Here is a 27635-nt window from a genome sequence, read left to right as displayed (position 1 = left end):
GATGGAGATTTTACATGTCAAAACATAACATTTCACACGAGCATACATTGTGCATACTAAAAGTGAGCAGTTGAACCTCCAAAAATAAACTTGGGGGTCGGCAGCTAAGCCCTCCCAAAATCTTATTTGGGGAGGAGGGTCTCTTAACCTTTTTCTTCAGGGTAACAATGAGCTCAGTGGAGTTATTGCTATGGTTCTTTAATCTTGTGTCCATGACTTTAATATCAAAACAATAAAGTTCTGTTTCGATCCAGTGTTTTCTTCTCAATCTGTACGGATTTTACTTTTGGCCAGTCCCACTAAGATTCTGACCACGGTACTGTCGTTTCTAAGAATGAATGATTTTCGCTCAGTATCACGACCTATCACATATAGCTCTTTCGGCAGATGGGAAAAAAATATCGTTTTTAAAAGGTTTAGGGTGGCCAAATGTATGGTAATGCACATGCGATAGAAATGAAGGGGAGATTACAATGCATGTTACATGCATGGAAAACTAAATTAGTGGAAGCTATGTGACAAATTCTCATGACGTACATGCTGCTAGGCGTAATGGCGGACGAACTTCTCAAAACGCTTAATCTTGTCCCGCTTCCATTGGGAGGCTTCTATGCGGAATCCCTTCACGCAACAACCAAGATTAAACCTTTGGACAACTCTGAACGAGAAGTTAGGGACGCGTATTCCGTAATTTACCTTCTTTTACGGGGATCGGATATAAACGTTTGGCACAAAATGAAGTCTGAAGAGACCTATTTCCACCATAAAGGCAGCCATATTATTCTGCACATGATATCGGAAGACGGCAGTTACGAGACGAAATTTATCGGAGACCCAATGGTGGATAGCAAAGCACGATTTCACTGTCATGTGCCGAAGAATGTGTGGTTTGCTTTGGAGTTGGAAGACAAGAATAGTTATTGCGTGTTCAGCGAGGCTGCAGGACCTGGCTTTGAGTATGAGGACTGTGAAGTTGGCGAGAGAGAAAAGATCCTGGAGATGTTTCCACAGCATAAAGAACTTATCGAGAAGTTCTGTCTGAATTAGCGGATAAAAAGTACAACTGTGCATACTTTCTATTGATCCACTGAGAAATGAAAAATTCTTTTGATTATCCCGGTAGATTATCCAGAAGTAGTTAAATATGTCTGGTAATCAGAAGATAAACTCTGTAATGATCTTGAGTGCTAGAAAGAGCAGGTCAGTCTACCATGGTCATTTTATGGCTGAGTAGGTATGATTTATTGAAGGGTACACAATGAGTGAGCCACAAACAGATAGCCTCCTTCGCGGAGTCGCTCTTTGGACTCGTCATGTAACCTTCCTCCCCAGATTGCATGGCAAGTCCAAAGAGCATCTGCATAGGAAACAGCTATGAGCTACAAACAGAAGGAAATTCAACAACTACTTCCAGCTCAAAAAATTACTATTGAGTTGATTATCTGATTAATAATAATTAAAAAATTTTTTAAGAGGATGCTCCCATCACTTAAAAGTGGTTTTCAGAGAGGTCCTTAAACAAAAAATCTTCATAAAAGCACAGGTGGCCCAAGCTTGGGAAGCCTGCGATCAAAGTCAAGATAAAAGTTAAAAAGTGAAAAGATAAAGATTACAGCTTGTCTCATATTAGGGCTTTGAATCTCTCACACCTATCTGTCTGTCTGTTTGCCTGTCTGTCATGGACAGTAAATTAGTTGTCCACAGGCAGCGGAAGCTCACAATGTGAGGTGTTTTTTTTTCACTTTTATATGAATGTTCAGTGAAGCATGACATATGGCATGTACTATTACATAATGACCGAATTTGACTGCGCAAAATGTGACTCTTGCCTTGCAGCATAAGGAGGTGTTGGGTTTCCACTACTAAAAGTGAAAACCCACAGAACGATAACTTGCCAGAATGCATTAGATTGGCCTGAGGAGCTGGCAAACAACAAAGAATACAACACAGCAACAGGGTAAGTAGATTTTATTCAAAAACTATAAGAATAATTGACTTTTCAAGAAAAACCGTTGCGATCCCATACAAACCATTGTAACACAACACCTCCCTATGCTGCAAGGTGAGAGTCACGTTTTGTGTAGTCAAATCTGGTCATTATGTAATAGTATATGCCGTATGTCACGTTTCACTGAACGTTTGCATAAAAGTAAAAAAAAAAAAGAAACAAACAAACAAAAACACTCCTCACATCATATGTTTGGGCTGCCTGTGATTAGTCAGTAAGTTAATCAATACCAGTTGATCAGCTGGTTGGCATGTCAGTTGGTCAATTAATCAACTTTATTTTCCTCAATTTCTCTATATCACATCATTTGTAAAAAAAAATACATTCAAGCTCTCAGTAAACTCAGGGCTTGGCACTGACACTTAACCACTTTCCACTGGAAAGTCAGTTAAGTGAAAAACGTGGGTATAAAAAATAATTACAGGATAAAAATAACCATCCGATAATGATTTTCTCAAATTTTCCATCTCCAAAAGGACAAGTTTACACCATTCTAGCATTTCAAAAGCTGATCTGCCATATTGGAGTATCGAGAGAGCTGCCGAGTTAGGTCTGGGTACCACACTCCATTTTGAAAAGTAAAATTTGAAATCTACTTTCCAAAATGGAAAGGTGTGTAAAAAGTTAGTGTCAAGCCCTTAGGTTTACAGCCATAAAAAAATACAATTATTTAAAACTGTACCTTTCAATTAGCCAATAACTACATGTGATTCAATATATTTATGCTTAATCTAGCATGAGAGAATCTTGACATGCTTTACTTTTCATTCACCTATTTCATGGAAATCATTAGCAGTCTATTACTATCAAAGATAGATAAAATTATGACAGCTCAGGAAGTACATGAACCAACTAACAATAAATACTAAAGAGATTTTATGTTTATTAGTCTTATCTGACATTATTTTCAATATTGGGCTGAGTCTGTCCCTGTTTGTTGAAGCAAGTGTGCAACAATTCCTTGCAGTTGAGGATCATCTCCTATAAACAAAATAATAACAGTTTGGGAATCATGTTATTTCAAAGAATAATGCATGTTTCACTGGCTTCCAAGTATGGGCTGATCACTGGGCTGACTATGGAGACATATCAGGGGATACAGAGGGATTAAATGCACATGAAATCTTACCCCTAGGTAGGGGAAAATTCAAGACTATTAGAACTTCAAGAGATTACAGAGTAGGATCTCAACCTCCTCCCTTGGCCCACCACAAACTATTCCCCGACAATGGGGGAGGAAAGACTGCACAACATCCGACGAGCCCAAAGAGCTCTAGAACAATCCTGGCTTTTAGAAATGGCAGAACAGTGATGAATCATTTAAGGGTTTTTAGTTAGAATTGTTTATTTTCCCTCCTTAGCCAGGTAAAGGTAAAAATAGTGTGATTCAATCCTAACAACCAGAGAAGCCTTTATGTCTCATTAGTACTTGTGCTTAAAGTTGGTTTTCTTTGGCTAGCATGAAACAACTGGGAATACTGGTCTCCTCCCCCAATGGGATCCTAGTCGTTTTTAGGGCATTTTTGGTGTTTTTGTTCATTATCATCTTTTTCGTCATCTTTTGACCTCACAGTTTAAAATTCTCCCATAAAGACCTCACTCTTGGTTAATAAATAGTTATTAATAGCAGAATGAGCAATATTTACTTCATGCAAATCAGGATCATCCTCCATAGCTGATGTAATCAATGATGTCAGTAGTTTCTCTAGATCAAACTCAGGTCTCTGGCACTCATTAATGGCTGGTGGATAGTCTATTAGGAAGGTCTTTAACAGACTAATTACATGTTCATGTGAAGCATTCTGAGGAGCTTGTAAAAGGCCAACCAGCTGCTCAATAAAACCCATCTTCAAGAGAGTTACTAAGAAAAGATGACAGAGAGAAGTGTGGGTAATTAAGTCATCCAAACATCACAGAATCAATTATATCTCTCTGTATTATTATCTCCCCCTTCTCTGAGTTAGCTAGCTATCTCGTTCTTGTGTACCCATCACAAGACCAAAACTGAAGTATGGGCAACTCTCATGCCTAGATGTCAAACAGAGCTACTCATGCCCCGGGAGGTGTGGGGGGTACTCTGGATTTCAAGTGACAGGGATGATGAAAAATTTTGATCAAAATGATCAAAATTTTTTATTTTTTTGGTAGCTTGATTTACATTGTAAGCATGGATTTTTTTTCAAACAATCTGAAGATTTGTGATAATTCCTGCATATCCAGGCATGGGAGATTTTTGGGGGATTAAACTTTGGCCCAGGGATTTTTTGGGATTTTGAATTTTGCCCCCATTCGATCATCCCTGTCACCTGAAATCAGGAGTAACCTACCCCCTCCCCCCCCCCCCCCTGCCCCTTCCTGGGCTCATGCCTAACCAACCAGTTTGTCATACTTAGTTTGAGAATGTTGAGCTTTTACAGCCTAAATGGACACAATTTTCAAAAAGATGTAAACTTGCACCAACAAGGAAAGAAAAGTTCATTTAAGTGACGGTATGTACACTTTCTCTCCAATTTTCAAGGGAAAAGTAGTGAACATGTTATGAGAAATGTTTGAAATGTCTTCAGATATCTTCTGACGCCTTTGGATATATTCGTAGATCTTCAAAAATCCTGGCACTTTCAGGATAAAATCTCATGTCTGTGACTTGCAAACGTTTGGCATGTATAGTCACTGTGTTATTGTGACAAAGTCAAAAAAGGTTACGCATGAAGGAGAAATGAGAACTGTGACTGTTTTACTTATGGGTTAACTGTCAAATCATCAGATGCCTGGTGCATGGTGTTGTATTAACCCAATGAAATTTCAAGTTTTGAAATCAAGTCTGAATTCTCTGTTTGAAACGTAGAACTGAGTTCTAAACAAAGAACAAAATCAATCATTATTGTCAATCTCTTGATGAAAAGATTTTGGACTAAATTGCTCCTGATGAAACATGACCAAGTTTAAAATGTCAATGAATTAATATTTACATTTATGTGAGGGATTTAAGACCAGCATATTCCGTAACATGAAGGCAGACTTGGTTATGAGTTTGTCATTTTCTCCTTGCATTGCTCGCATCAGTATTGAGAAGCCATCACTTTTCAAAAATGCCTCCTCAGCTGGTGGGAAATCTCTTGTTAGGCCTGCAAGAAATTAATAGTGCATGATTTATACCTGAAGTTTACTGAACCTACATGTACTTTGTAAATTACACATTCTGATGATGGACTGCTACGGAAAAAGACAATCAAAATGTCTCCGAAATATGTACAGCTGTACCATATCGGATGAATAGGCTCACCAGGCATTTACCGGTATTTCAAATTTTGTGTTCAAACTTGTGGGGCTCTTAATCTAGGGGGGGTACTTTATCCAAAAGGTTACGTCTGCATACCAGCCATGTGGCCATGATCAGGCTGGTGCATATCTCCAGTTTCTGTAGCATGAAGTGACTAGGAGTATTTCTACTCCCCCCTGGATTGGATGCTAGTCCATCGCAGGGTCACCCCTAGCATTAAGTTCGCTGATACCCATATATACACTTGGGTGGAGAGAGGCATTGTGAGAGTAAAGTGTCTTGTACAAGAACACGGCACAATGTGATATGTCCCCTGCCAGGGCTTGAACCAAGAATGCTCCATCCAGAATCAAGCGCACTAACCATGAGGTCATAGTGCTTCCCACAACATATTCCAAGAAGAGTGCTTATAAATGAAATTATGAGGAGTCAGGGTTTTTTCTTTATAGTTTAAAAAGGCTTTTCATTTATTTATTTATTTATTTTTAAAGAAAGATCACACCTTACTGGTGGCTGGTCCATGAATTTGAGAATGATCTTGTTGTCTATTAAAGTTTTATGGCCTTTGCATGAAGCTCAAAAATTGGACATATAATCAAACTAGAGAGCTTTGCTGTATATTCAAGAGCTTAGTAAACAACTGATGATGGCAATCACAGACTACGAATAAATTAGAAGAAAAGACACTAAATTTTCCTTTTAAGCTCAATAATACTAACCACCTTTAATTTTAAACAAATGTAATGACAATAAACCAGGAGTGGCACTGCCTGTAAATTCTCAATGTTCTTATAGCAGGTTCAAGGGACATCTGGAACTTACGTAAGAGAAGCATGCTTAACATTCCATTAAACATCATGTGATAGTTTCCTTACACGTAAATTACAAGTTCTGACTTCTGACTTCAGGAATGTGAACAAAAATGAATGTAAACTCTCTGGGAAAACAATTACAGTTTACCTTTAAGAATTACTTAATAATATCTTTCACAGATACGTGTGCATCCAGTGAGACCCAAGAAAACACTAGCATAAAGATACATACATGCACAATGTATATAATGCATACAACAAAATACAGGTAGTGCTTTATTTGCTGTTGCTTTTTGGGGAAGGAGGGTACCTATCCACCTGGAGTGTTTGCAGGATTATTAAACTACCAAGCACAAGTTTAAGAATCGGACACAACATACTCACATGATATGGCGTACAATGCCTTTATCTTTACTTTGTCTGATGGATCAGTTTCAAGAAGTGTGATAAGCTTTGGAAGAATGTTCATTTCCATTGCAGCTTTTTGACAGTATGGATTGTTCTGAACACACACAGCAAGGAGATCAGCTGCTCTCCATCTTAAAGAACTGATAATGACAATGACGCAAATTAAGCTAGAGTGTAGTATCTAAGGAATCAATTTTTTGATACTTTGCTGAGCAAGTGAACTGAGAGCTCTAGGTAGTGCCAGTGAGGTTAAAGTGTATATGACACAATTTTTTTCCCCGCTGATTCTGGTCGTTAATAATGTTAGAAAAACGGTTGTAAAGTCTTTAGATCGTGAGAATATTTTAAAATCCCTTTTTTTTGTCCAAAATACGCGCTACATATACTTTCATGTTGAAATTGTCCCAGAGATCGCACGGCCAAAATGTCACATGGTTTATGTCTGTGATGTCACTGTCTTTGATAAACAATTCAATATGGCTGAAAGCGAAGGAAAACATTTGAAGCATGGGGTGGGTCAAAAATTAGCGTTACTAGCTAGCAAATCACTTGCACATTTGAAGCTGTGTGCAAGAGAAATGACAAGGCGGCTTCCCGCGACAGCAATGATATCAAACACTGTGACGTCACAAACACAATTCTCGTCCCCAGTTTCCCGGGACACCTTTGTAGGGAAATTGGCTGAATTTCGGCCACAAAAAAATCATGCAAATTATTATTTATTTATTTTTTTTTTGCATTTTCAAAACATTATTTGTTTATAACATATATCAAGGAAGGAAAGTACTTAAAAAATTTTTTTGTGTCATATACACTTTATTGGTTACAATTTTAATAAGAGTGGTTTTCATTTGAGTGACAAAGAGTGATTGGTTTTGTATCTACTAAGCTATAAGATTGGCTTTGAAAACTCAGGCAGGCACTTTTTCATCCAATCAAAAGTAAAACCAATTGTGACTCGATTGTACACAATCATTTCCCCATGTTTTGCATCAGCTACATCCATCTTGTCCAAGTTTTGATTGGTTCACTGGATTGTTTGAATGTGTCCTTTGGTTGGCTACAGTGATTTCCTTGGTTTTGGTTTTACAACACTCATGGAACAGCTCTATAAAAATGCAAAAACAATGATGCTTGAAGCTTCTCTTAAAATTGCACATATATATTCAAGCCTTTAGGCAATTGCAATTCGAAAGAATTTTCAAATATCATGTGTAGTGTAAACCCTCATCAATTTCAGGAGATTACTTAAATAAGAAAATGATGTACATATGCACATTAATATTGGTTCTAAGTACAAATTAAAAACTAGTGATAAATTTGCCTTCTGTTGGCCAATCACAGTTAAGTGAATTCTCTGCCATAAAATAAGGTTTAAAATTCCAACTTGGACAGTACATTGGCCCCAAGAAATTTTGATCATTTGTCTACAGCCATGTACCTGTGTTCACTTGAAAGACATTTTATCATGACATGATAGCCTCCAATCTTGTGGAAATCTGTTAATAAGTAAAAAAAGATAATCATAAATTTGTTTTGACAAATTGTAGAGGAGGACGATCAGAGTTTAAAAGTCATGATCTCTCGGTTAAATTTGAAGTTACTATTTATTGTTTGATCAAAAAGTCACCAAATTTGGCAGTTTTTTTTTTGCAGGGTGAGTAAGTCATTATTTACTATTAGGGTAGAGGCTTCAGTTCATTTACTACGTCTTTCAACAACATGCAAGCTCTGAAGTTCAAGTTGATATCACAGGTTACCTACAGTGACTATGGACATACCATTTGCATTATCTAAGTTATCCACAATCACAGACAAATCTTCGAAAGCATCTTCTTTCTGGGTGAGGCCATCATTATCATCATCATTAGCGTCATTTTGTGGCTTCTCCAAAATTTGCAAATGAGTCATCATTCTTTTGACATCTGTGTCCTCCACTATGGATGATAATGCTTCCTCAAGCCATTGTCTTCTCTAAAAGAATTACAATTAACAAAGCTCACTTAAATCTTAGGGACAGGATACCACATGATGTTACTTTTAATGAGAGGAGATATAGACTTTGGATAGCTGCACAGTCATTTGGTGATTAAGTAAGGAGATGAACACTTTTGTTGCCATAGCAACCATAGACATTTATCTAAAATTTATACAAAACTACATCTGGAACCCAAGTTGCATATTTTCTCCTTCCTCACTGTAGTGAGGACATTGATAATGTCATTCCCTTCTTTATTTTCTCACATTTGTTAGATGCAAACATTCAGTGAATATGGCTAGTGATAGATTTGTCTATTAAGATATAATGAAAAGAAAATTACATGGTAGCTTGAAGATACAAATTTTATTTTCTCATGTTAAAACAATATTTTACTCACTTGCTACGCTCATTCGTAAAACATTGTTCTTACCACTCGCAAATTAAAATAAAATTGATATCTTCGCACTGCTGTGTAAGTTATGTAAAATTTATATCTTGAGTAAAATATTCAATAAGGATAACGATATTCAATAAATATTACACACTAACAAAAGTTAAATGGAAACAACCCAAATTGCATAGTTATATATGCAGGAAATAGTTTGTTGAAGATCTAACTAAGTAGTTCTGATGTATAGTCACTTCCAGCAATGCCTATCTCTCCTTAACCCCTCAGTAATCTGTATTAGGCAAATGCTTTACAACGGAGGCAGTTAAGTGGTTTAAATGCTCCATCACCATGGTACAGTGCAAGAAAGGACAAATTCTTCAAATGAGAAGTGCTTCTCTCCAGCATTTGTCTACTATGAACCGATCTTCATTTCATCATTTTGTCTAATCTGAGCTGATCTGCTAACTCATGGCAGGGCCTCTCTATATTTTAGCTGGCCACACATTTCTTAGTCTGATTCTGAGGTCACTCACACTGTCTGAGAATCAGGCTACAAATTTCATTTTCTAGTGATGGACTCATCAGTGCAAACAATGCCAAACCCAGGAGCTGTCAAACTAATAGTGAGCATATTTCTACCAAGTTTTTGTCCGGGGGGAGGTGGAAGGGGGAGAGATGCACATTGGAATTGAATGATGGTGGGTAACCTGTAGAACTGCATAAGTGCAAAAAGGGCACTACAGCTACACGTAGAAGATTCTATGTTGTGTAATAATGCGTTACAAAACGAGTATTCGTCAAATCTTCTACCCTGTGGATCGAACGACAATATCATATGGTTCTTTACCTCTTCACTCATTTCCTGGAACACACTAGAAGTTGAGCGAGTGGGGTCATCGGAATGATCTACAGCCATCTGCAGTATTCCTTGTATGTTACGTGGATACCTTCGTCGATCTTCGTCTCCACTTGCCATGATTATCTTTCTGCCTTTAATATTTCATCCACTTGCAAAACAATACTCTTACTCGACTTCAAGAAATGTGGAAATATGACAATGTGCAGCATGATTTGTGAGACTGGGAACTATTTTAAAAATATACATCACTGACTACAATGAATAGCGGGCTCATATTCAAGATGGCTGCCGACGCTGCGGTAAGTACAGTACATCCTTTTTTAGTGCACCTCCCGTAGGTATGTTTAAGCATTTAATTGAAAGAGGTGTAAAAAATTTTTCTCTTAGAAAAATATTGATCGTCTGATGCAATGTAACTCATGATTACTAGTACAGGAGTCTTGTATTTAACCGTGGAAAGTTGTCATGGTTTAAGATCATGATATTTAGCTCTTTCCCGAGTAGTGTTATGGGGGTATTACACCAGGCAGGACCCTCCTATTTTCTCAGACTATTCGATTTTAATTCCATTTTATTTGCACACACTCTCCCCTGTTTACGAGGATTCTCAAGTGGCTATGTATTTCTGAGGGGATTACTTTGTCAGCATGACTTTTGTGTGTGGGTTTGGTGGGGGGGGGGGGGGGGGTTGTCAGAGAGAAAGAAAGTTATTCAACAAAATATGCCAATTTAAACTGTCATGATATTGTGAAACCTCTGACATAGACCTTCAAGGGTTTGTTTCTTTTCAGTACCTTTTGAGGGACTGTGACTTGGAAGGCTTGTTGAGAGGGAGCTTATTTCACAGCTGTTTTGAAAACAATAGATACTATAGACATTTAAAAAATGGCACTTTCCACTTTCCACCTCAGAAAAAAATACATGTGGCAGACAGATTTTGTTATATCAAAAATTTTCTCTTTGTTATAAACAATTTATCTCTAAAACTAGCTTCTTGTGAGTGGTATTTTGTGGGAGATTTAAGAGAGGGATATTTTGCTGGGCGGGGGTACTCTGTAAATCTTTTGGTAAGGATGCACCGTTGGGATACTGAAGCCCTCACCCTATACTAGACCATGATCAGCTTGATTTTGCAACCCTATTCTAGACCTGGTACCAAAACCCCCTACTCTAACCCAGACTAGCTATTTTCAATACAGAAACTTTACCATGTTCGTAGTCCAAGTATACATACCAATATCGTGTGAAGGTGAATAATTTATCATACCAATATCATTACAAAGTCACTTCCGAGTTTCAATTTCTATTATAGAACCCCAGGTAAAGAACCCTGTTCTAGTCTAAATTATTTATACTCTGGCCACTTTTCCAATAAATTATACCCAAATTTCTACGCCAAAACTGTCTCAATTCCATGCCCTTCCAGACTAAATTACCTGAAAACCAAACACTTTATAGCAGCACATACTGTACCCATATAGTTTACATATAGGAGTACTCCTCCCCCCCCCCCCCCGCCCCCCTAGGCTTAGGTTTGCTTCACCTGCACAAGCAACAAAACCACTAAGAACAAGTGGGTGAGCAATGCAAGGTAGTTGAGGTGCCCTGTTGGCTTGCTTTTACAGAAGCTGATCAGGGACAAACCTAATTTTTTTTTCAAATCCAAAAAAATAATTGAAATTGCAATTTTTTTCGTCCAATCAATGTTGAAGAATGTGTGAAATGTAATATAACTTAAAGTGATTATCAACAGATAAATTATTGGATCCACAAATATCTTTTACAAATCCGATAATTTCAATATCCAAGAATCGTCATCAAATGCAGAAAAAAAAAATTAATTAATTTTGCAAATCGCCAAAAAAATATGACGTGTTGCTGGCACCAGGAGTCAGCCAGTATCAGAGGTTTTCCGATTTTGCCACCTTTCACTTTTTATTATCCTTTTGGATTTGAAAAAGAGCTTTTTCTATATTGTTTCTCTTTGTCTAACGTACTTCACTTGCTGACTCCTTTCTGTCACTTTTTGCTTACACATGTGATCCAAACACATACATGGCTAGGGGAAATTGAAATTGAAATTCTAGGGGAGGGTCTTTTGGGGAGGGGAAGTGAGCGACTTTTTTTGAGAGCTTTTAAGGTAAGTTAGTAGCATATATTAGCATTATAACAGACCATTTTACAGTTGTCTGTGCAGTGAGCTGGCCTTTGAATGGCAATCAAGTTGTTCTTATGCTAACTAGTTGGCATTTACATGAGAAAAGCAGAGAAGCAAGTCGCTTGAAGTCATAGGCTAGGTAACTATATAAGCATACTGTAAAAATTATGGCCTGTTTGTATTTCTGTCATTGTTTGAACATAAATTATAGCAGATATACTATATATTAAATTAATAGCGCAAAGAAAATATGTGCAGTGATTGGTTTAAAATCCTGTTACTATAACTCGATAGAAACACAGAACTAGCACAAGCTGTTGACATAATGATGGTGTGAGCAAAGAGAATGTACATTTTGATGATCAAAGTAAACAAGGTGTTTTCTTTTTTTTGTTGTGGAATTTTCTGAGAGAAATAGAAAACATGTTCTGTGTTTTTATTGAGTTAAAGAAACATGCGTGGAAGTTTGGGAGAACTCAAAAAAGCTGTGGAACCACTCACCTGTCAGCTCATGTCCCCACAGCATTTCTCGTTCTCCCAAACGTCCACTTGTGTTTCTATAACTCGATAGAAACACGGTTCATGTGTTCCCTTTCTCTTGTAATTGTAACTGCAATCTAAAATGAGGGAAAATAAAATTGTGTAAACATTAGACTAGGTTCTAAAATTTTTCTGCCAAGTAATAATTATGCCTGGAACATACCAGTAATGGGAGAGGTGAGTTTGTACAGTAACCAATGTTGAGTTACTTTTATTAATTACTTATTGCTTAGGAGGGAACAGAGGATGGAGTCAAATCTCAGCTTAAAGACACTGCCCAGGAATTTTTGTTCAAACCAGTAAGCAGACAATGCATTTTTTGTGCTTGTGTGTGATTAGAATGTATAACTGTGTATCAGACTTATGGTGAATGGAATCCGTAGTTATTGCAGAAGGAGTTGCACAATGAGTATGAAAATGACGTAGCAGATACGCACAAAAAAGGAGTTGAGTAAAAAGGAGGCCAAATGCCCCTGAAAAAACCTAGACAGGCAGACAATATGCAGATCACAGTCCTCACACAACAAAATCTCAAAATAGCCTGGCTGTACCCAGACACCAACACTGAGATTAAAATACGCTGTCATTCCTTGAACATAATATGGTCTCACTGCATATGAGCCAAGTGGCCCATCAGGCCGAAGCTTATCCCAGCATCTGTAGCATGAAGTGACTAGTAATATTTCTGCTCCCCCCTGGATAAGATGCTAGTCCATTGCAGGGTTACCCCCAGCATTACGGCCGCCAGTACCCATTTATATACCTGGGTAGAGAGAGGGACTGTGAGAGTCAAGTGTCTTACCCAAGAACACAACACAATGTCCCCAGCTATGGCTTGAACCCGGAGCACTCGATTTAGAGACAAGCATGCTATCTATGAGGTCACTGCATCTCCCAGTTTGAATGTAATATAATTAACATTAATTAATTATAAATAATTATTCTTCTGCATATGGCATGTTTGATTGGTTTGGTCACTGCAATACATATTATATGGAAATTCTTTTTTTGCAGGCTGTTGTTGACCAGGTCAATATTGAAGGGTATTGGAGAACCAAAAAAGACATTTTAATTCCAGGCATTAAAAGAGTTTTAGAGGCTACAACATTCAAAGAGGTAAACTATAGTAATACAAGTATAATGATGAAATCATAAAATCACACTGTGGATGATCCTCCCGAAAATCATCTTAGAACTAATGCTGTGGCTTTCATCTCTTGACATATATGCAGGTATATTAAGTGACCATTATTTATAAATGCTAGTATATTAGTCTTCATAACCCTTAGTGGTCCACAGTTGCCAGCTAACCATCCCCTCCCCCCCCCCCCCCCAAAAAGAAAGAATGAAAATTTCACCCCTAGAGGTGGTTGGTCAATTTTAGCCCCCCTCCCTTAGATTCACTCCTGGGTTTGATTGGTTTTAAAAAAAAAAAGTGCTTAATTTGACCAGTGGTTATGAACGACAGAACTTGATATTGTGCCATGTTTTTCCAGTGAGACATACATACAATGACAGTTACTGTTAGAAGTCTGTCTTCACATATTTTCAAACATTTAATAAGGACTTTGTTTGCTCCCTTCCTGACCACTTGTCAAGGGAAACTAAACCTCTGATTACAGGATTGCAAGTTACCATGTGTTGCACTTATATGTAGACATAAATAATTTCCTTTTAATAGCATCTGGAGCTTAAAAAATAGGTTGGTCTGTTGATCAATTTGATTTCTTATCTGGCAGCTGCTAGATTTGGCATTTGAGGCAAAAAATAACCTTGTGGACCTTGGAATATTTAATGAAGTTGATATGCTCATTGATACAAGCTCAGGTAAACTATGATTACCAAGTGTATTATACTCTCCCTTTGCATTGCTACACTGTATTATGATGTAAACAGTTAGTAATAGTAGTTGAACGGAGTGGAATACAATTCAGGGAGTAATTGTGCAAGTAATTTCAAAATCAGACGAGCGCAAAGTCTGAAGCCGATTTGAAATTACGAGCACGATTACTCCCTGAATTGTGCAATACGAGGTCTAATTAATAATATTAATCGTATCATGGTAGGTGGATTGACAGTGTTTGGAAATCACTCTCTTACGCTGGCGCTTTGAAAGAAAACCAATCAATCTATACATTTTCTGAAAGCTTAATAGTTATAGAGTGCAATCATATCTTTGAAATTTTCTAAAAAAGTCATTGTTGCAGTGATACAATATAAAAAGAAATACCCAGAAACACTGCTTTCCTTAAACTGGTTGACTTCTGTGCATGAATTATCAGAGCGGAGTGATTAACATCGGAAATGTTTTCTCACACATCACCCTCAAAAAGGGTGTCAGCCATTTTTCAGATGTCGTTTGGTTTTTTTTCTACACCCTCCTAAAGTTTTATATTTTCAATGCCAATGTTTCCTTCCACTAAAGAGGCCATAACTTTGAAACAGAAGCGAAATGAAACAAACCCAACACCCTTTTCAAAGGAGGTATCCTGGAACACACCTGCTGATTTTCAGCCAATTCCGTCAGAAGACACATGTAAACAAACTAAAAATGTTCATCCTTATATGCAGTTTTATTTAATTGAGAAAAAGACGAAAAGCCTTTCATGGGATTGGTATGATTAGGTGTTAAAAATCCGCTCCATACTGACAGATGTTGGCATGGGTCAGTTTACCACAACAATGGCTTATGACAACTTGAAATGAAACAGACGTCTACAATTCTGGCGTGGAAATCTGTCGCAGTGAAATCATCTGAGAAGCAACAAACTACCTAGAGCGTTTTTATTTAAACTGCCGTGATTTCTTTTATTTTGAAGAGTTTGTCGGTGGCATTGGTATTATGTTGCTCAAGTTTAGGCTTCTTCGTTCTCCAGACACTTTTTGAAAGCATGCCTCATGAAGCCAAAAGAGAAAATCTTGAGGTCTACATCTGCAATTGACTCTCTTGTTGTGGAAGTTTCAGAATTGTGTCCATTCTCCAGTAATTTCATGTGACTAGCACTTGTAGTTTTTCCTTCAGCTTCATTGGCGGGATTAGTGTCCTTGAGTTTTTGTCATTCTTCTTGGTTACAGTGTGACTGTGGGTCACTCAGAGCCAAAGATCTTGTTTGATGCTGAACCTGTGGGTTCCACCAGATTTTCACCTCTTCAGCTTCTTTGAGGACGAAATGGGCAAGAAGTTTTCTTGCGTTTTCGTCCTGATGCTTGCAATGAAAGAACCAGATCAAGACAAGTTTGTGTGCACAAATGAAACATCTCACCGCAATTCACTTTACACATGACAATTGGCAGTGAATTTTATTTAGAGGTGTCAACGTGCCGTAAGGGGTTAATGGGGTTCAAAAATAGTTTTTCTCTTTATCTTAAAATACTTCTGTCTGCAGACTGCTCCTCTGACCCTAGGACTTAATCATTTGTTCATAGATATTTTACTTATCCATTTGCTGAAAATGTCCCTTCTTCTGCCCTGCAGTCTTTTGCCTCCAAGAACCCTTCCCCCTTTCTTTTACGGAGGTTTTTTCCCCTGTATTGCTTAAGGTAAACAATAACCTTGTCAATTTTTGTTGTAGATCACTCCGTGCACCCAAATGGATATGATGTCACATTTCAAGTGAAAGAAAAGAGATTACTCACTAGTAGTACAGGAACTCAAATTGGTAACAATGAAGGCAACATGGTGAGTACAGACTAACCCTGTGATGGACTAGCATCTCTGCATTCAGCTTGAGTAATTCTCTTATTTGCAGCTATGTGGACCACTTGGCCTGAGGCAAACTTAACCGAATGAGCTGGAAATCAGAGAAATATTTGTTCTGTTGTCAGTGCTCATGCTTTCTAGCTTGCTTAATGGTAGCACTGACTCAACATTGCATATGGTGATATTTATGTTACCTTCCATATCTCCTGTGCCACAAATTACCAACTTAATAACTGGCCCCCTGAAGCAATGTTGGTAAAGCAATAGTGATTCAATGTCAATGGCTCAAATCCCACCAAGGTCAATGATCATTGGTTGTTATTGCTATGTGGTTCTCAGTTTCATTAACAGGGCTAATGCTCAGGAGATTCAAGGAGCTCCACTTCAGCTCTTGAAATTACAATAGTACTAGATTGATTCTTTGATTTCAACTTACTTCACTTACACTTGTTTGTAAACTGGAAACAAAGAGGTATGCTACTCTGGTCGATATGTGGATATTATTAGTACAGGTGTAGCCACCAGTTCTTAAAGGAATAATAAATTATGTGTAAATTGGTAAATGCTATTAATTTTGTGTACTTTTTAACAGTTGTTTGGTTGCCGCCTTAACAATGTATTTGGCCGTGCAGAACAAGTCAAAGCAGATCTCTCATTTGGAACAAGAACTAGAATGTCCTATCAAGTGAGTAATTAAAAGGGAGGGTTTCACGGCTCGGCACATGTGCAAGGTGCAGTTAACATTACTCATTCAATTTCATTGTATAAAACAATCGGAAACATGCTAAGACTCTTGCCGGAAATTTGCCTTTCAAAATTTCTCGTTCAGTCGCAAAAACTTGACAACATAGGTGAGAGTTCTCATTAGCATTCCTTTCAGATGTTCCTACTTTATGTATTAAGTACATTTTCATTTTTGTATCAATCACATGTATTTCAGTATTATCACAGGCTATAATTTTGTGAAAACGTAATGTTAACCTTTTTGTAGCTATATGGTTATACAAAAGTTAGCAGAATTACTAATGCACACTGGATTTAAACAGAAAATGTTGAATTCAGTTTGAACACCTAATTTGTTATTTGGCCCGACGGTTCTATTCTAGACCGGATGCACAAGTTATCTACTGTTATCAGATTGGTTCATAAACAATGGAATTGGGTGGGCTACCTCATAGCTTGCAAATGCACCGAGCTCTAAAACTATACCTTTTACACATTTGAATCACTTGTAATGGCTAAACAACATGGAGCAAGTGTGAAAATCAATTTAGAAATGGTCAGTGTACAATAAGTATGTACTTACACCAAACATTTACTTTAGGCAAGTCAAAATTTCCCTTTTGGTAAATTAAAGCGTAAGTTGTCTTGTGTTTTAGCTTGCGTACTTGAAGCCAACACCTGGGACACCCGAAAGAAGGTGAGTTTATCGTCTGCCTCATAAATTGATTTTTTTGATGCGAGGTTCTAGAAATATCACATGGTTAGTTCAGTCGTTGATCAGATAGAGAGAGAGAGCCGGGTTGAAGAATTGAAGATAAGGACAGACTGTCGTTGAGCTACCGTACATCTACAAGTGTTAAGGCAGTGTGGCTTGCATTTCTTTCTTGCTAAGAATTAAGCATGTACATTCACAATGCATGAAACGTACGGCTGTGATATAGTCATCTGTGACTGTTGTATCCCTGTGATTCAATCACCACTTTGGTAACTAAAAAATGCACTGTGTTTAGGCAAACCATTTGGCAATGGTCAGCGCCTCAATATAACCCGGCTTGGTACTAACGTCTCTAAAAGCTGTGAGCTCAAAAGAGACCATAAACTTTTTAATATATTGCAACCAGAAGTCGATGGCACTGACACAATTTGGAAACGTACCAGAACTAAGTGATGTGATCAACAGAACAGGGTGTTAGACTTGAAATCCAGGCATCTGAGACTGAAATTGTGTGCTTTGACAACAAGCGCTGTATCTGTTATGTGGTAGTTAGGACTTCTTCTGCTCAAATCAGTAGCAGCTAACTGATTGGCATCATTAAAGGTTTTTCACTATTTATATAGTGTCCCATATTAGCACAGCAATGCTAAATATAGCATGTGTACATCTGCCTCCTCCCCTCGAGGGAAGGGAGCGGATGTGCACGGGCTATGGTAAATACAGAAACAGTTGTAAATACGATACAGTACAACAATACAATAACCTTTATTTCATCTCGAATTTAAAATAGCAAAATTGCTAATATCTTCTAATATTAACACAATGTGGCACAGTTTTACTCTTGCAGCCCAAAAATCTACAACAGATGTACCTATGTGTTCACACTGGGAAGCAGCACAAGGACTCTCTATGGATTATTCGGTGACTACCGGTATTATTTTGTACACTTCAAAACTTAAGGATTGTTTATGCATTTGTCAAGTCAAGGACGCACACGGTAGGCTGTGACAGTGTAAGCTAGAGAAGCGTTAAAGCTGTACAAGGTGCAGTTTAGACTGAAAGCAAATCAATCGTCTGCTTTTTACCGCTTAACTGAATTTTGCTTCGCGGCCGCTCTCGTACACCGTGCTGGCTCACGCGCGCTAGCATTGCTCGCGCTCTCGAAGAAAAATATCCCGTAAAAAAGAAAAAAAACCTTGTGTGCTTGCCCGCACAAAAATAGTAGACTTACCCACAAGTTTAGCTTCAATGTTCGCGACGCTCAAAACTGCTGCCAAGTGCAAAAGATTTTGAAAAGGGCCAACAAAAGTTTTCCAGAGTTTAAACTGCTGTCATACATCTAAGTGCCTCTTAGAGGGCTTGGGATTCCTTTTACTAAGACAGCCCTGCATGTTTTTTTCTTTTATTACAAGCAATCCCTCACCTCCTAGTAGGAAGGTTGTCTACAGACGGTTTGGATGGTTTGTAAATTTTGAAGTTGTCAGTAGAAAGGGAATAAATAAAACTGTGCGCTGAGTATTGTTGTTCTCTTTTAGTTTCCCTCCATTATTGGACAGCACTGCTTGTCCTGGGAAGGAACGTGGCGTGAAGTGACGGGGCTAGCAAAAAATGCATCTTTTGAAATCCGGGAGCAAGCAGGCCATTCACTCAAAAGTGCGCTCAAGGTGAATAACTTATTGCATTTGTATGATAAGTTTATTAAGTTTAAGTGAGGTCTTTTGGTCGTGATGTCCGAAGTAAACTTATTATGAACCCTTAACATTGCATGCTAATGACAAAACACTACGAGATACATGTCTTGTTTCTTGGTTAACTTTGCAACAAAAAAAAGCATTCATGGACTTAACTCAGTGCCAGAGATCTTTTCAGAATCTCAGGTCTCTCTCGCAGGAGAATGGTAATTAGTAAGAGTGCCAAGAACTAGATTGCTTGTTTTCTGGGCTCGCTGATGTCCTTACTACGTTAATCAGTTGAGCAAGGCGCGACGAGAGTTTGGTGACGAGGTTTTAACGTTCAACTTGTGTTGTTGTCACGGGCAACTGGCTTCGTTTCCAGTGGCTTTGACGTCACTGGTAGCAAAGCGCCCGAAATTGCAGGTGACGATATTGTTACCGTTGGAAACGAGGAAAGTTGCCCATGGCAACACCGTAATTTTAAATCGAAAACTTTGTCACCAAAGCTCCGCCGTGCCTTACTCAACTGATAATAGTAGTAACGAGATGTAAAATTAAGTTATGTTATGTTTACTTCAGTTACAGATTCTTACCCAGTATTATGTGGGTAATCGTCAAAATTGCCTCGAAATGACTTGGTGACGGTTAAAGTTGAATAGTCTGTGTTACTGTTTCTTTTTTTTTTTATTCAGCACACAATTGTGGTGGATAAGAGAGACAATATGGCGTTTCCAACCGAAGGATATTTTCTAAAGCTTGCTCAGGTTTGCTTGTTGTTTTTTTCTGTTTTCAAACAAGTTTTCAAAGATGAGAACATTTACAAAGCATCCAAGTGACTGTTTGGAGGAAGTCATTTTCAGTTATGCTTGGTCTAGATCTGGCCCTCTCTCTGTCACGCAACGCTAAGCAACCTCGCGTGACAGAAAGAAGGGAACTGGACTAGGCGTAATGCTTTGAAAGACAACAATTTGGAAAAACACGGACATGCAGAATTAAGTGACATAGCAAATACTTTCTGTCCAACTCGTTTCACATTTGTTGTTGATAACAGTAATCAGTAACAATGTTACATGTATAAAATTAAGAAGGAATCCACCACAAGTTCGAGTAACAAGTAGACAAAAACTTTGTACCAAGATTATTTTCATCGAATTGTAAACTTCTGTGTGACCGTTTTAAATATCTTCTCAAAAGAAATCACTTCTAACAACACCAAATATCGAAAACAAATTTTGAAGTTCATATGACTGAAACACTTGAAAGTACTGGTGAAGTGACACTGATGATGAAATATCTACCTGTGTTTGCACAATTTCTCTGAACTACTTCATTTATGCTAAACAAGTGGTCTTGTCACGTTATCATACAAGTCATCGCCAAATGTCACCAACATCACCAGCATCACATTTATCACACATCAGTCTTTATTGAATGGTGTCAGGGGCACGGTGATATATATGACTCTCTGTTCTTTTTCTTTTTTCAGGAATTTGCAGGATTAGGAGGAGATGTAAGGTTTCTTAAGCATAATTTGGAATACACACACAGTCTAGAACTCCTTCAAGATGTGGTAAGCCTGTCTTTTACGGACCTTTATGGTATTTTGTCTTAATTTGCTTTTCAATCAAAGTCTCTCATTGCACATTTCCTCGCTGTCCATGTCTCAAATTTACAACGCAGAAGTTTCTCGTGTGATTTAAATTCTTGGTGAAAAGTCTTCGTGCCAATAATTGTAACGTCTGTTGCATAAAAAGAGAACGATAAACCTTTGAGTCGGTTACTTTGTTGTTATATTCAATTTATGTCGGAATAGTGGAAGATTTGTGAGAAAATGAGTGAGTGGCGGCGGACGAAAACCTAGAAAAGGGAAGAAGGAAAAGCGGATTCGGTTTAACCCATGATAATACCGTATCCACCCCTGAAGAAAAACAGAAGGAAGGGAAGTTCTCCCCTTCTGTTTTCCCCGGGAGACTGCAGTGGTGGGGGTGGGTACAGCTACTCTTGAACAAAGTTAGTTTTGAACCCTCGGTACTGCTTCATCAGTGTCAGCTTCCCTTGTTATTTAACTACCTTTGCGACATCTGATTGTGCTCTGTTACCGTCACATGTTGATCTACCTTCACACTAAGACGTTATGTAGTGCTTGATATTAAACAGAATAACAGAATTGGTGTTGGGTTCACTTGTTCGTTGCAGATATTATCATGGTCATTTCAAGGAGGAAACCTTCGACCATTATTTGGTACACCCACAAGAATAAACGACAGGTAATCGCATCTCTATAGTAAATTGTTTATTCACCCACACCATAGTTAACTATGCCCACACAATATCTAGCATTGATTTCTCAGTAGCATGGCTGATTATTAAGCCTTGGTTTAATCTTCCACCTACAGAAAGTTTGTTTTGGCCACTCAAATCTGAATGGTTGTCTGTACGTGTCATTGACTGGCGAGCAGACAATTGCACTTGAACGGGTTCACCCGGGGGACTTCCGTATGAAAAGGTCGGACATTCTCGTCGGAAAATGTGAGTTAAACCCCAAAGGATACCAATCTGAGCGTGGTTCAAACTTTATTTGACCCCTAAAAGATACCACTTAAAACGGAATACGTGCAATTACCAGCCGCTGTTCAGGAAAGGAGCCCACGCTGGTAGACTCGAGAGAGTGGCGAAAATCGAGCATAGAAACGGGAATGAGAGGGTTATTTTCGATATTATTTCTTCAAGTACACCCTAAAAGATACGTTGGCAACTTAAACTCATCACAAATAGATGAGCTTGGGGACTGGTGCCTTAAAGGTTAGCGGGGTACCAAAGCCATAAGCCGCTAGGAGGTATCCATGGCAACCCTGGAAAGCAGGAACCACCCAATGAGCGTCCGCTAACCGGCACCGTCACACTGAAAGAAATTCAGTGGAAACTACTTACCTGAAGAATACTTACCCTGACCAAGAACAAAACGGAAGGAGGAGAGGGTGCAAGAATCCGCAATGATTCGCGAGCAAAGCAGTGCAACTGATCCACAACAATCAGCAGAATACACTACAACAATTATGCAATGAACCATAAACCCCTGCAAAACCCCTGAAGGCTGCCCCACAGGTCACATACTCCCAAACGGGGAAACCGCCGGCTGCATAAGCTCATATTTAACTTGCCTAAATGATATTAGCTGGATGGGCACGCTAGCTGGCTGCATTTGCTCGAGTTTAACCTTGCCTAAATGATATTTAGCCACATTAAAAATAGTGGCGTTTCATCATGAACACACTAAGTGAGACCAGAATCCTTGATTTGTACCCTTAAGCGAGACGGCGAGCATCCCCGACCTTTTCATATTGGAGTCCCTTCCGGGATGGGTTCCTTTCTCGTTTGTATAGGTAATGCGACGGCAATGAAGAATTTACACTACAAGTGAGCCTTTAGGCGAGTGTAGTTTGGAATATTTGAATATCACGAGTAGTTTAAATCCTTAATTGCTCGAGCCTTCATACGATTGCTCATTTATCATTTGACTGAGAAAACTTGCGAACTTACGCTGCAGGGTAAGCCAATCACGGTGAAGTAATTTTCCTAGCCACATTGAAAATCCTGAGAACAAGTTAAACCAACCTTGATTTAACTTGTCTTATTTTTACGCAGATTTTTCCTTGGTGGTCCACTTTCCGTGCGAGGATTCAGCACAAAAGGGATTGGGCCGAGAAGTGAAAGTAAGTCCATTTCTGAATGATCTTTAGCTTCTTCTCAAAGCGAGTCTTGGTGCCCATCCTCTCTTAGGGAAATGACATTTCATTTACATGCAAATTAAACTCATTTTCATATGAATGGTTATGCAACAGGCCTCGCTTTGATAGAGAGGCTTAGGTCAACTCGAAATTGGGCTTTTGCGATGATGTTCAAGACTTGCAGGAAATCTTCAAGATAGAATTGAATTCTCCACTGGTGAACATGAGAGTTTTCTTACTGTAGTTTTTGGCGGAGAACCTTGTCTAGGGAGTATTCAAGTACAGGGGAACCCCACCTTACGGACAGTCCATTAATACGGCCAACTCGTTATTAAGACCACTTTATTCTGGCCCAAACAAAACCTCAGTCAGTCATTTTCTTATTCCAAGAACCCCTTTAATACCGCCACTCCGTTAACACGGCCAGATTTTGTGGCCCGTTGGTGACTGTACTAACAGGGTTCTACTGTTGTTTCTTTAGAAGCTCATCCCGAGATCGATTGAAGCCAAGCAAAGGAACTTCGACAAATATTTTCTATGATATTATTAGTTAAGTCCCTTTATTTCCTGAAAGACCGTTCCTATATGTGCCGTGTGGTTGTCTTACAGATGATTCCCTCGGCGCGGATGCTTACTGGTCAGCAGGCCTCCATCTTTACACTCCTTTGCCGTTCAGACCTGGACGAGGTGGCCTGAGTGACAATATCAAAACGCATTTCTTTCTCAACACTGGCAACCTAGCTTGCCTCGACACAAGTATGAGATTTAAGTTTATTTAGAATAATTCGTTGCTACCGTAGTATAGTGGCAACCTTTAGCGTGTTTTATTGGCTACGAAGAATCGAATCCTTCTCGGGGACCTCTCGGAAGTCTTCGGAAACTAACAAAAAGAAAATTGTCAAAAGCCGAGACACAACAACAGTGTGGTTAAGTGGGCAAATGACTCATCTTTTTATTCAGCTTTGTAATCCTTGTTAATCTTCACGAATCGTGACCATCCTTGTTAGTTGGTGGTTTATTTTTGCCTCTTTTTTTATTTTCCTCGTTATAGTGTTACTTTTAGATTTTTTCGCTTTGAACGTAAAAAATTGTTTTTAATATATTATTTCGTTGTTTGAGTAAAGGGGCAGAAAAATCCCTAAGTGACGACGTAGTTCTACAGAGATCATGTCTGATTGGTTTTGAATTTTGCGCGCGGAAATGACAACCAATCAGAGACACTTTACGATTCCCTGTAGAGCTACGTCATCAGTATTCATCAGCCTCAGACCTCTCTCGGGATGGAAAAATTGAGCCCTTTTGCTCAGCTTAGTTCTTTGCATTTGCAACAAAGATTAAAACTGTGTTTTCAGCTTTACCGTGGAGGAATAGGCTAGATGTGCTGAGAGAGAAGATTCGCTGGTCCTGTGGAGCCGGGCTGGTGTTCCTGCTAGGAATTGCTCGCGTGGAGTTAAACTATTGCGTTCCTTTCGGAGCACAAAATTCCGACAGGTATAAATCTGTTAATCTGGTTACTTCTCTTGTGTTTAGTAGAACGAAGATTTTTTTAATATATCATGCTGGTTGTGGAAAATACATCATTAGGACTCCAAACAACAGCCCGGGAAAATCTGCCCTTATCCGTCTTAAGTGTGTTCGGACGTAATTTCGGTGCAACAGTCCTTTTCACTCTTAACTGCACATTTGCATTACAATGTAATCCAACCTGAATGCGAGACAATTCGGGCAGAAACTACAAAATTGCCGTAAATTGCCTCGTGTGCATTTTGGATTATATTTTAATTCAAATAAAAGTTAACGGTGAAAAAGGCTATCGTTTTATCAGTATTGTATCAATGACTTTTTTTCTTAAACTGAGAATTGAAAGTTTCCCTCTCTGTTTCGTATGCTCTGTGTCACAACATATTTTCTGTTGTTCTGCTTGCTCAAATGTCCTGCCAAATGTTCTACTTCTTTGATTCGTTCTTTTTTTTTTTTTCAGTGTAAACCATGGAATTCAAGTCGGTGTTGGAATCAACTTTCTTTGATGAACGCTCTTCAGCAGTCACCAAGTCTCCAATTCTGGACATTTGCTCTTCTGTCACAGATCACTGGGCGACGTGCTTAATCTAAAGGTTACGTGATAAAGAACTACTACCTTAAGATCCGTCGTCATGTCCGCAGCCAAGGGGAAAGAAAAAGCTTTGCCTACATTTAGGGAAATCAACGCAGTGTTTAAATGGACTATTTCACAGTTAATCATTTGTTTCTGGTTTTTGCCGGTGAGCCAAGCATTGGGAAACTAGCGATACGGTTACAGTAATATCTCAAATGTTAATGTCAGAGCTTTATAGAGTGGTCTGGTGTCGCGTCACATGAGAATACAGACTGGATTTCAACTCCAAAAGAGCGATTTTAGTGTTTCATATAGTTACATGGCGTTTTAATGAATGGAAATTGACTGACTTCTGGGTTACCTGCAATGTAAAGGCTTTGTTAGCCAACTTGTGCAGCCGATCTCAGGCCACGATTGACAAACAAAGACAAACTGAAGAAAGGAGTACTCAAAGTAAGCAAATCCTTACACCGCGGAGCGTACATCGGGACAATGTAGGAGCAATGTAGAAAATTGGATAAATTGTTTAATTTATAGTAAAAATCAGTTCATGTCATTTTGATGAATAGAATGGCTGTTGTTTTTGTCTCTTATACTGGGCCCTTTCTTGCTGCTAACGTCTTATTGCTTTTAGTGTCCTTCCATCTTTTCGCAAAAAGTGATAAAGAAATGAATAAATAAATAAATGAATAAATAAGTAAATAAATAAATAAATAAATAAATACATAAGTAAAACTGAGATCGAGGGCCGTCCTGTAAGTTAATTACAGTACGGACGTAACTTAACTTACAGTACGGACCTAGAAATCGAGGTTAGTGAGGTATTTATTATCTCTGCCGTGTGTCTGACGGGTTCGGGAACAATTTCTATTCACGCGGAACGGCTTCAAATTTCTGATTCACTTCAAGAGCAAAACGAGTACGAGTGAATTTGATATTGTTGTTAAGTGACTCTTGAGTCTTTAACAGGCTTTAATATACAATTTTTCTTTTACCTGCTACAGAAGTTAAGAACACGGCAAGAAATCACGAGACATTTTGGCAACAAAAACAGCTTCAAATTTTAGCGTGCAGCTGTACAGTAAAATAAGGCCCGCTAAATTGACCAATCACAGCGCGCGTACTAACAGATATTAAATTACAATATTTAGAGAGGAAGCCACATCAGGCTTAGCTGGTTTTCATGCGGGTCTATCCTGGTCGAATTTGAATTTGGAGACGTGCGAAATATTTACAGTACATTAACAGACTTTTTAAGTAGCTCCAAAGCTCTTAGTTTTCTTTACGGAGCGAACTCTTGTTGAGACACTGGTTGAGAAAGGTAAGAATTTATATATGTTATTTGCCGGCTGGGAGGTCCGTATGGTGAAAAACTGTGACCGAGGTCTTGAAAATGCTGCCCAAGGCGCAGGCCGAGGGAAGCATTTTCAAGCCCGAGGTCACAGTTTTTCACCATACGGACCGACCGTAAGCCGGCAAATAACATCTTTATTTTTTTTTCCTGCAGAAAATTGCTTTTACAGATTACAAATGGGTTTGCTTACGCAACTCTTGTCATTGACTCGGCTGGCGCGCTGTCTACTAACGATTTGAAAAAGATCTTAGCAACGAGCGAGTAACTCAGATAGTAGAAAAAGAAAGATGTATTAAAAAACAGATTTTTTTTCGAACTACTTTGTGTTAGTTGCATTTATTTCACCAGTTAAGTTCTCCAAAGTTGTTTTTGCGGTGTGAAATTTCGTGCGAAGTTTGAAGTTTCACTACAAAATCAATTTCTGTCAGTCGTTCACTCGTTGCTTTTAAAATCACTTCGTCACTTTTCTACCGTAAATTGAATAGCAGAAAGCGAGGAAATTCGTTAAGTGTATTCCACACAAATTCTTCTAAATACAGCAACGATCAGAGAGGTAAACTCGAGTGAAATTGACTCAAATTTTACGGCGAGAGAAACACAGGATTACGCGCCATTACAGCGCCAAGGTACAAACAATTATAAAGCAAACTCTCGCAACTTCAAAACACTCAATTGAATTTACTTACAGTGACTTTCCTTGCCATTTTAAAGTGAACACAGATAAACTTGCGTTGACTAATCGTCGACGGATGTGTAAAAGAGGCAAAAGATTGACGATTACCGCTAACTTTTAGGAGCGAAATTTAGGCAGCGGGGGAAAAAATCCGGCCGGTGGGCCGTATCGTAAAAAGCTGGACCGGTCACGTGCGTATGATTAGCCAATCAAATTCGAGGATTTAGGATTCCGGCCTGCTCAGATGCCTGAGAAAAAAATAATTAGCTCTTATTAACCGAGCTGGAGGTCTGTATGGGAGAATCTTGACCGAGGTCGTGAGTACAGACCGAGGTCAAGATTCTGCCATACAGACCGACTTAGCTCGGTTAATAAGATGTTTATTATATGGCAAAGAATAAAACTTTAATTCGTTTAATGTAACTGGTTTGCTGACATTTTGCTCGCGAACGGCGATGAACTTAAGTTAAACTTGCCGAAATTTGCTCGTCCTCTTTACTTTTATTTGTCACCAGGCTTTTTGGCACTTCCATAAAT

General features: G+C 38.6%; 3 protein-coding genes across 3 annotated transcripts; 2 read left to right on the top strand and 1 right to left on the bottom strand.

The window, feature by feature from the left end:
* Positions 1 to 523: 523 nt before the first annotated feature.
* On the top strand, positions 524 to 2887 carry LOC110044433 (uncharacterized). Its single transcript, XM_020749982.2, has one exon. It carries the CDS (start codon positions 529 to 531, stop codon positions 1045 to 1047), a length of 519 nt encoding a protein of 172 aa, XP_020605641.2. The 5' UTR covers positions 524 to 528; the 3' UTR covers positions 1048 to 2887.
* LOC110044410 (hsp70-binding protein 1-like) lies at positions 2262 to 9944 on the bottom strand. The gene is made up of 7 exons (XM_089289535.1): positions 9728 to 9944; positions 8290 to 8482; positions 7950 to 8007; positions 6485 to 6648; positions 4978 to 5133; positions 3655 to 3869; positions 2262 to 2989 (listed from the first exon to the last, which is right to left on the bottom strand). Exons 1-7 carry the CDS (start codon positions 9854 to 9856, stop codon positions 2900 to 2902), a joined length of 1005 nt encoding a protein of 334 aa, XP_089145661.1. The 5' UTR covers positions 9857 to 9944; the 3' UTR covers positions 2262 to 2899.
* Positions 9945 to 9958: 14 nt separating this feature from the next.
* On the top strand, positions 9959 to 25642 carry LOC110044409 (sorting and assembly machinery component 50 homolog B-like). The gene is made up of 16 exons (XM_089289534.1): positions 9959 to 10038; positions 12671 to 12736; positions 13452 to 13553; positions 14177 to 14264; positions 16010 to 16116; positions 16730 to 16822; positions 17517 to 17557; positions 18409 to 18496; positions 19111 to 19239; positions 19941 to 20012; positions 20735 to 20818; positions 21445 to 21515; positions 22894 to 22961; positions 23586 to 23732; positions 24329 to 24467; positions 24958 to 25642. The coding sequence occupies exons 1-16, from the start codon at positions 9997 to 9999 to the stop codon at positions 25001 to 25003; spliced, it is 1383 nt and encodes a 460-aa protein (XP_089145660.1). The 5' UTR covers positions 9959 to 9996; the 3' UTR covers positions 25004 to 25642.
* Positions 25643 to 27635: the final 1993 nt, after the last annotated feature.

Source organism: Orbicella faveolata, unplaced genomic scaffold (genome assembly GCF_042242905.1).
Source record: "Orbicella faveolata isolate gen_17 unplaced genomic scaffold, um_ofav_v1 contig_2, whole genome shotgun sequence".
Classification (NCBI taxonomy): Eukaryota; Metazoa; Cnidaria; class Anthozoa; order Scleractinia; family Merulinidae; genus Orbicella; species Orbicella faveolata.
This window is presented reverse-complemented; position numbering and strand designations above follow the sequence as displayed.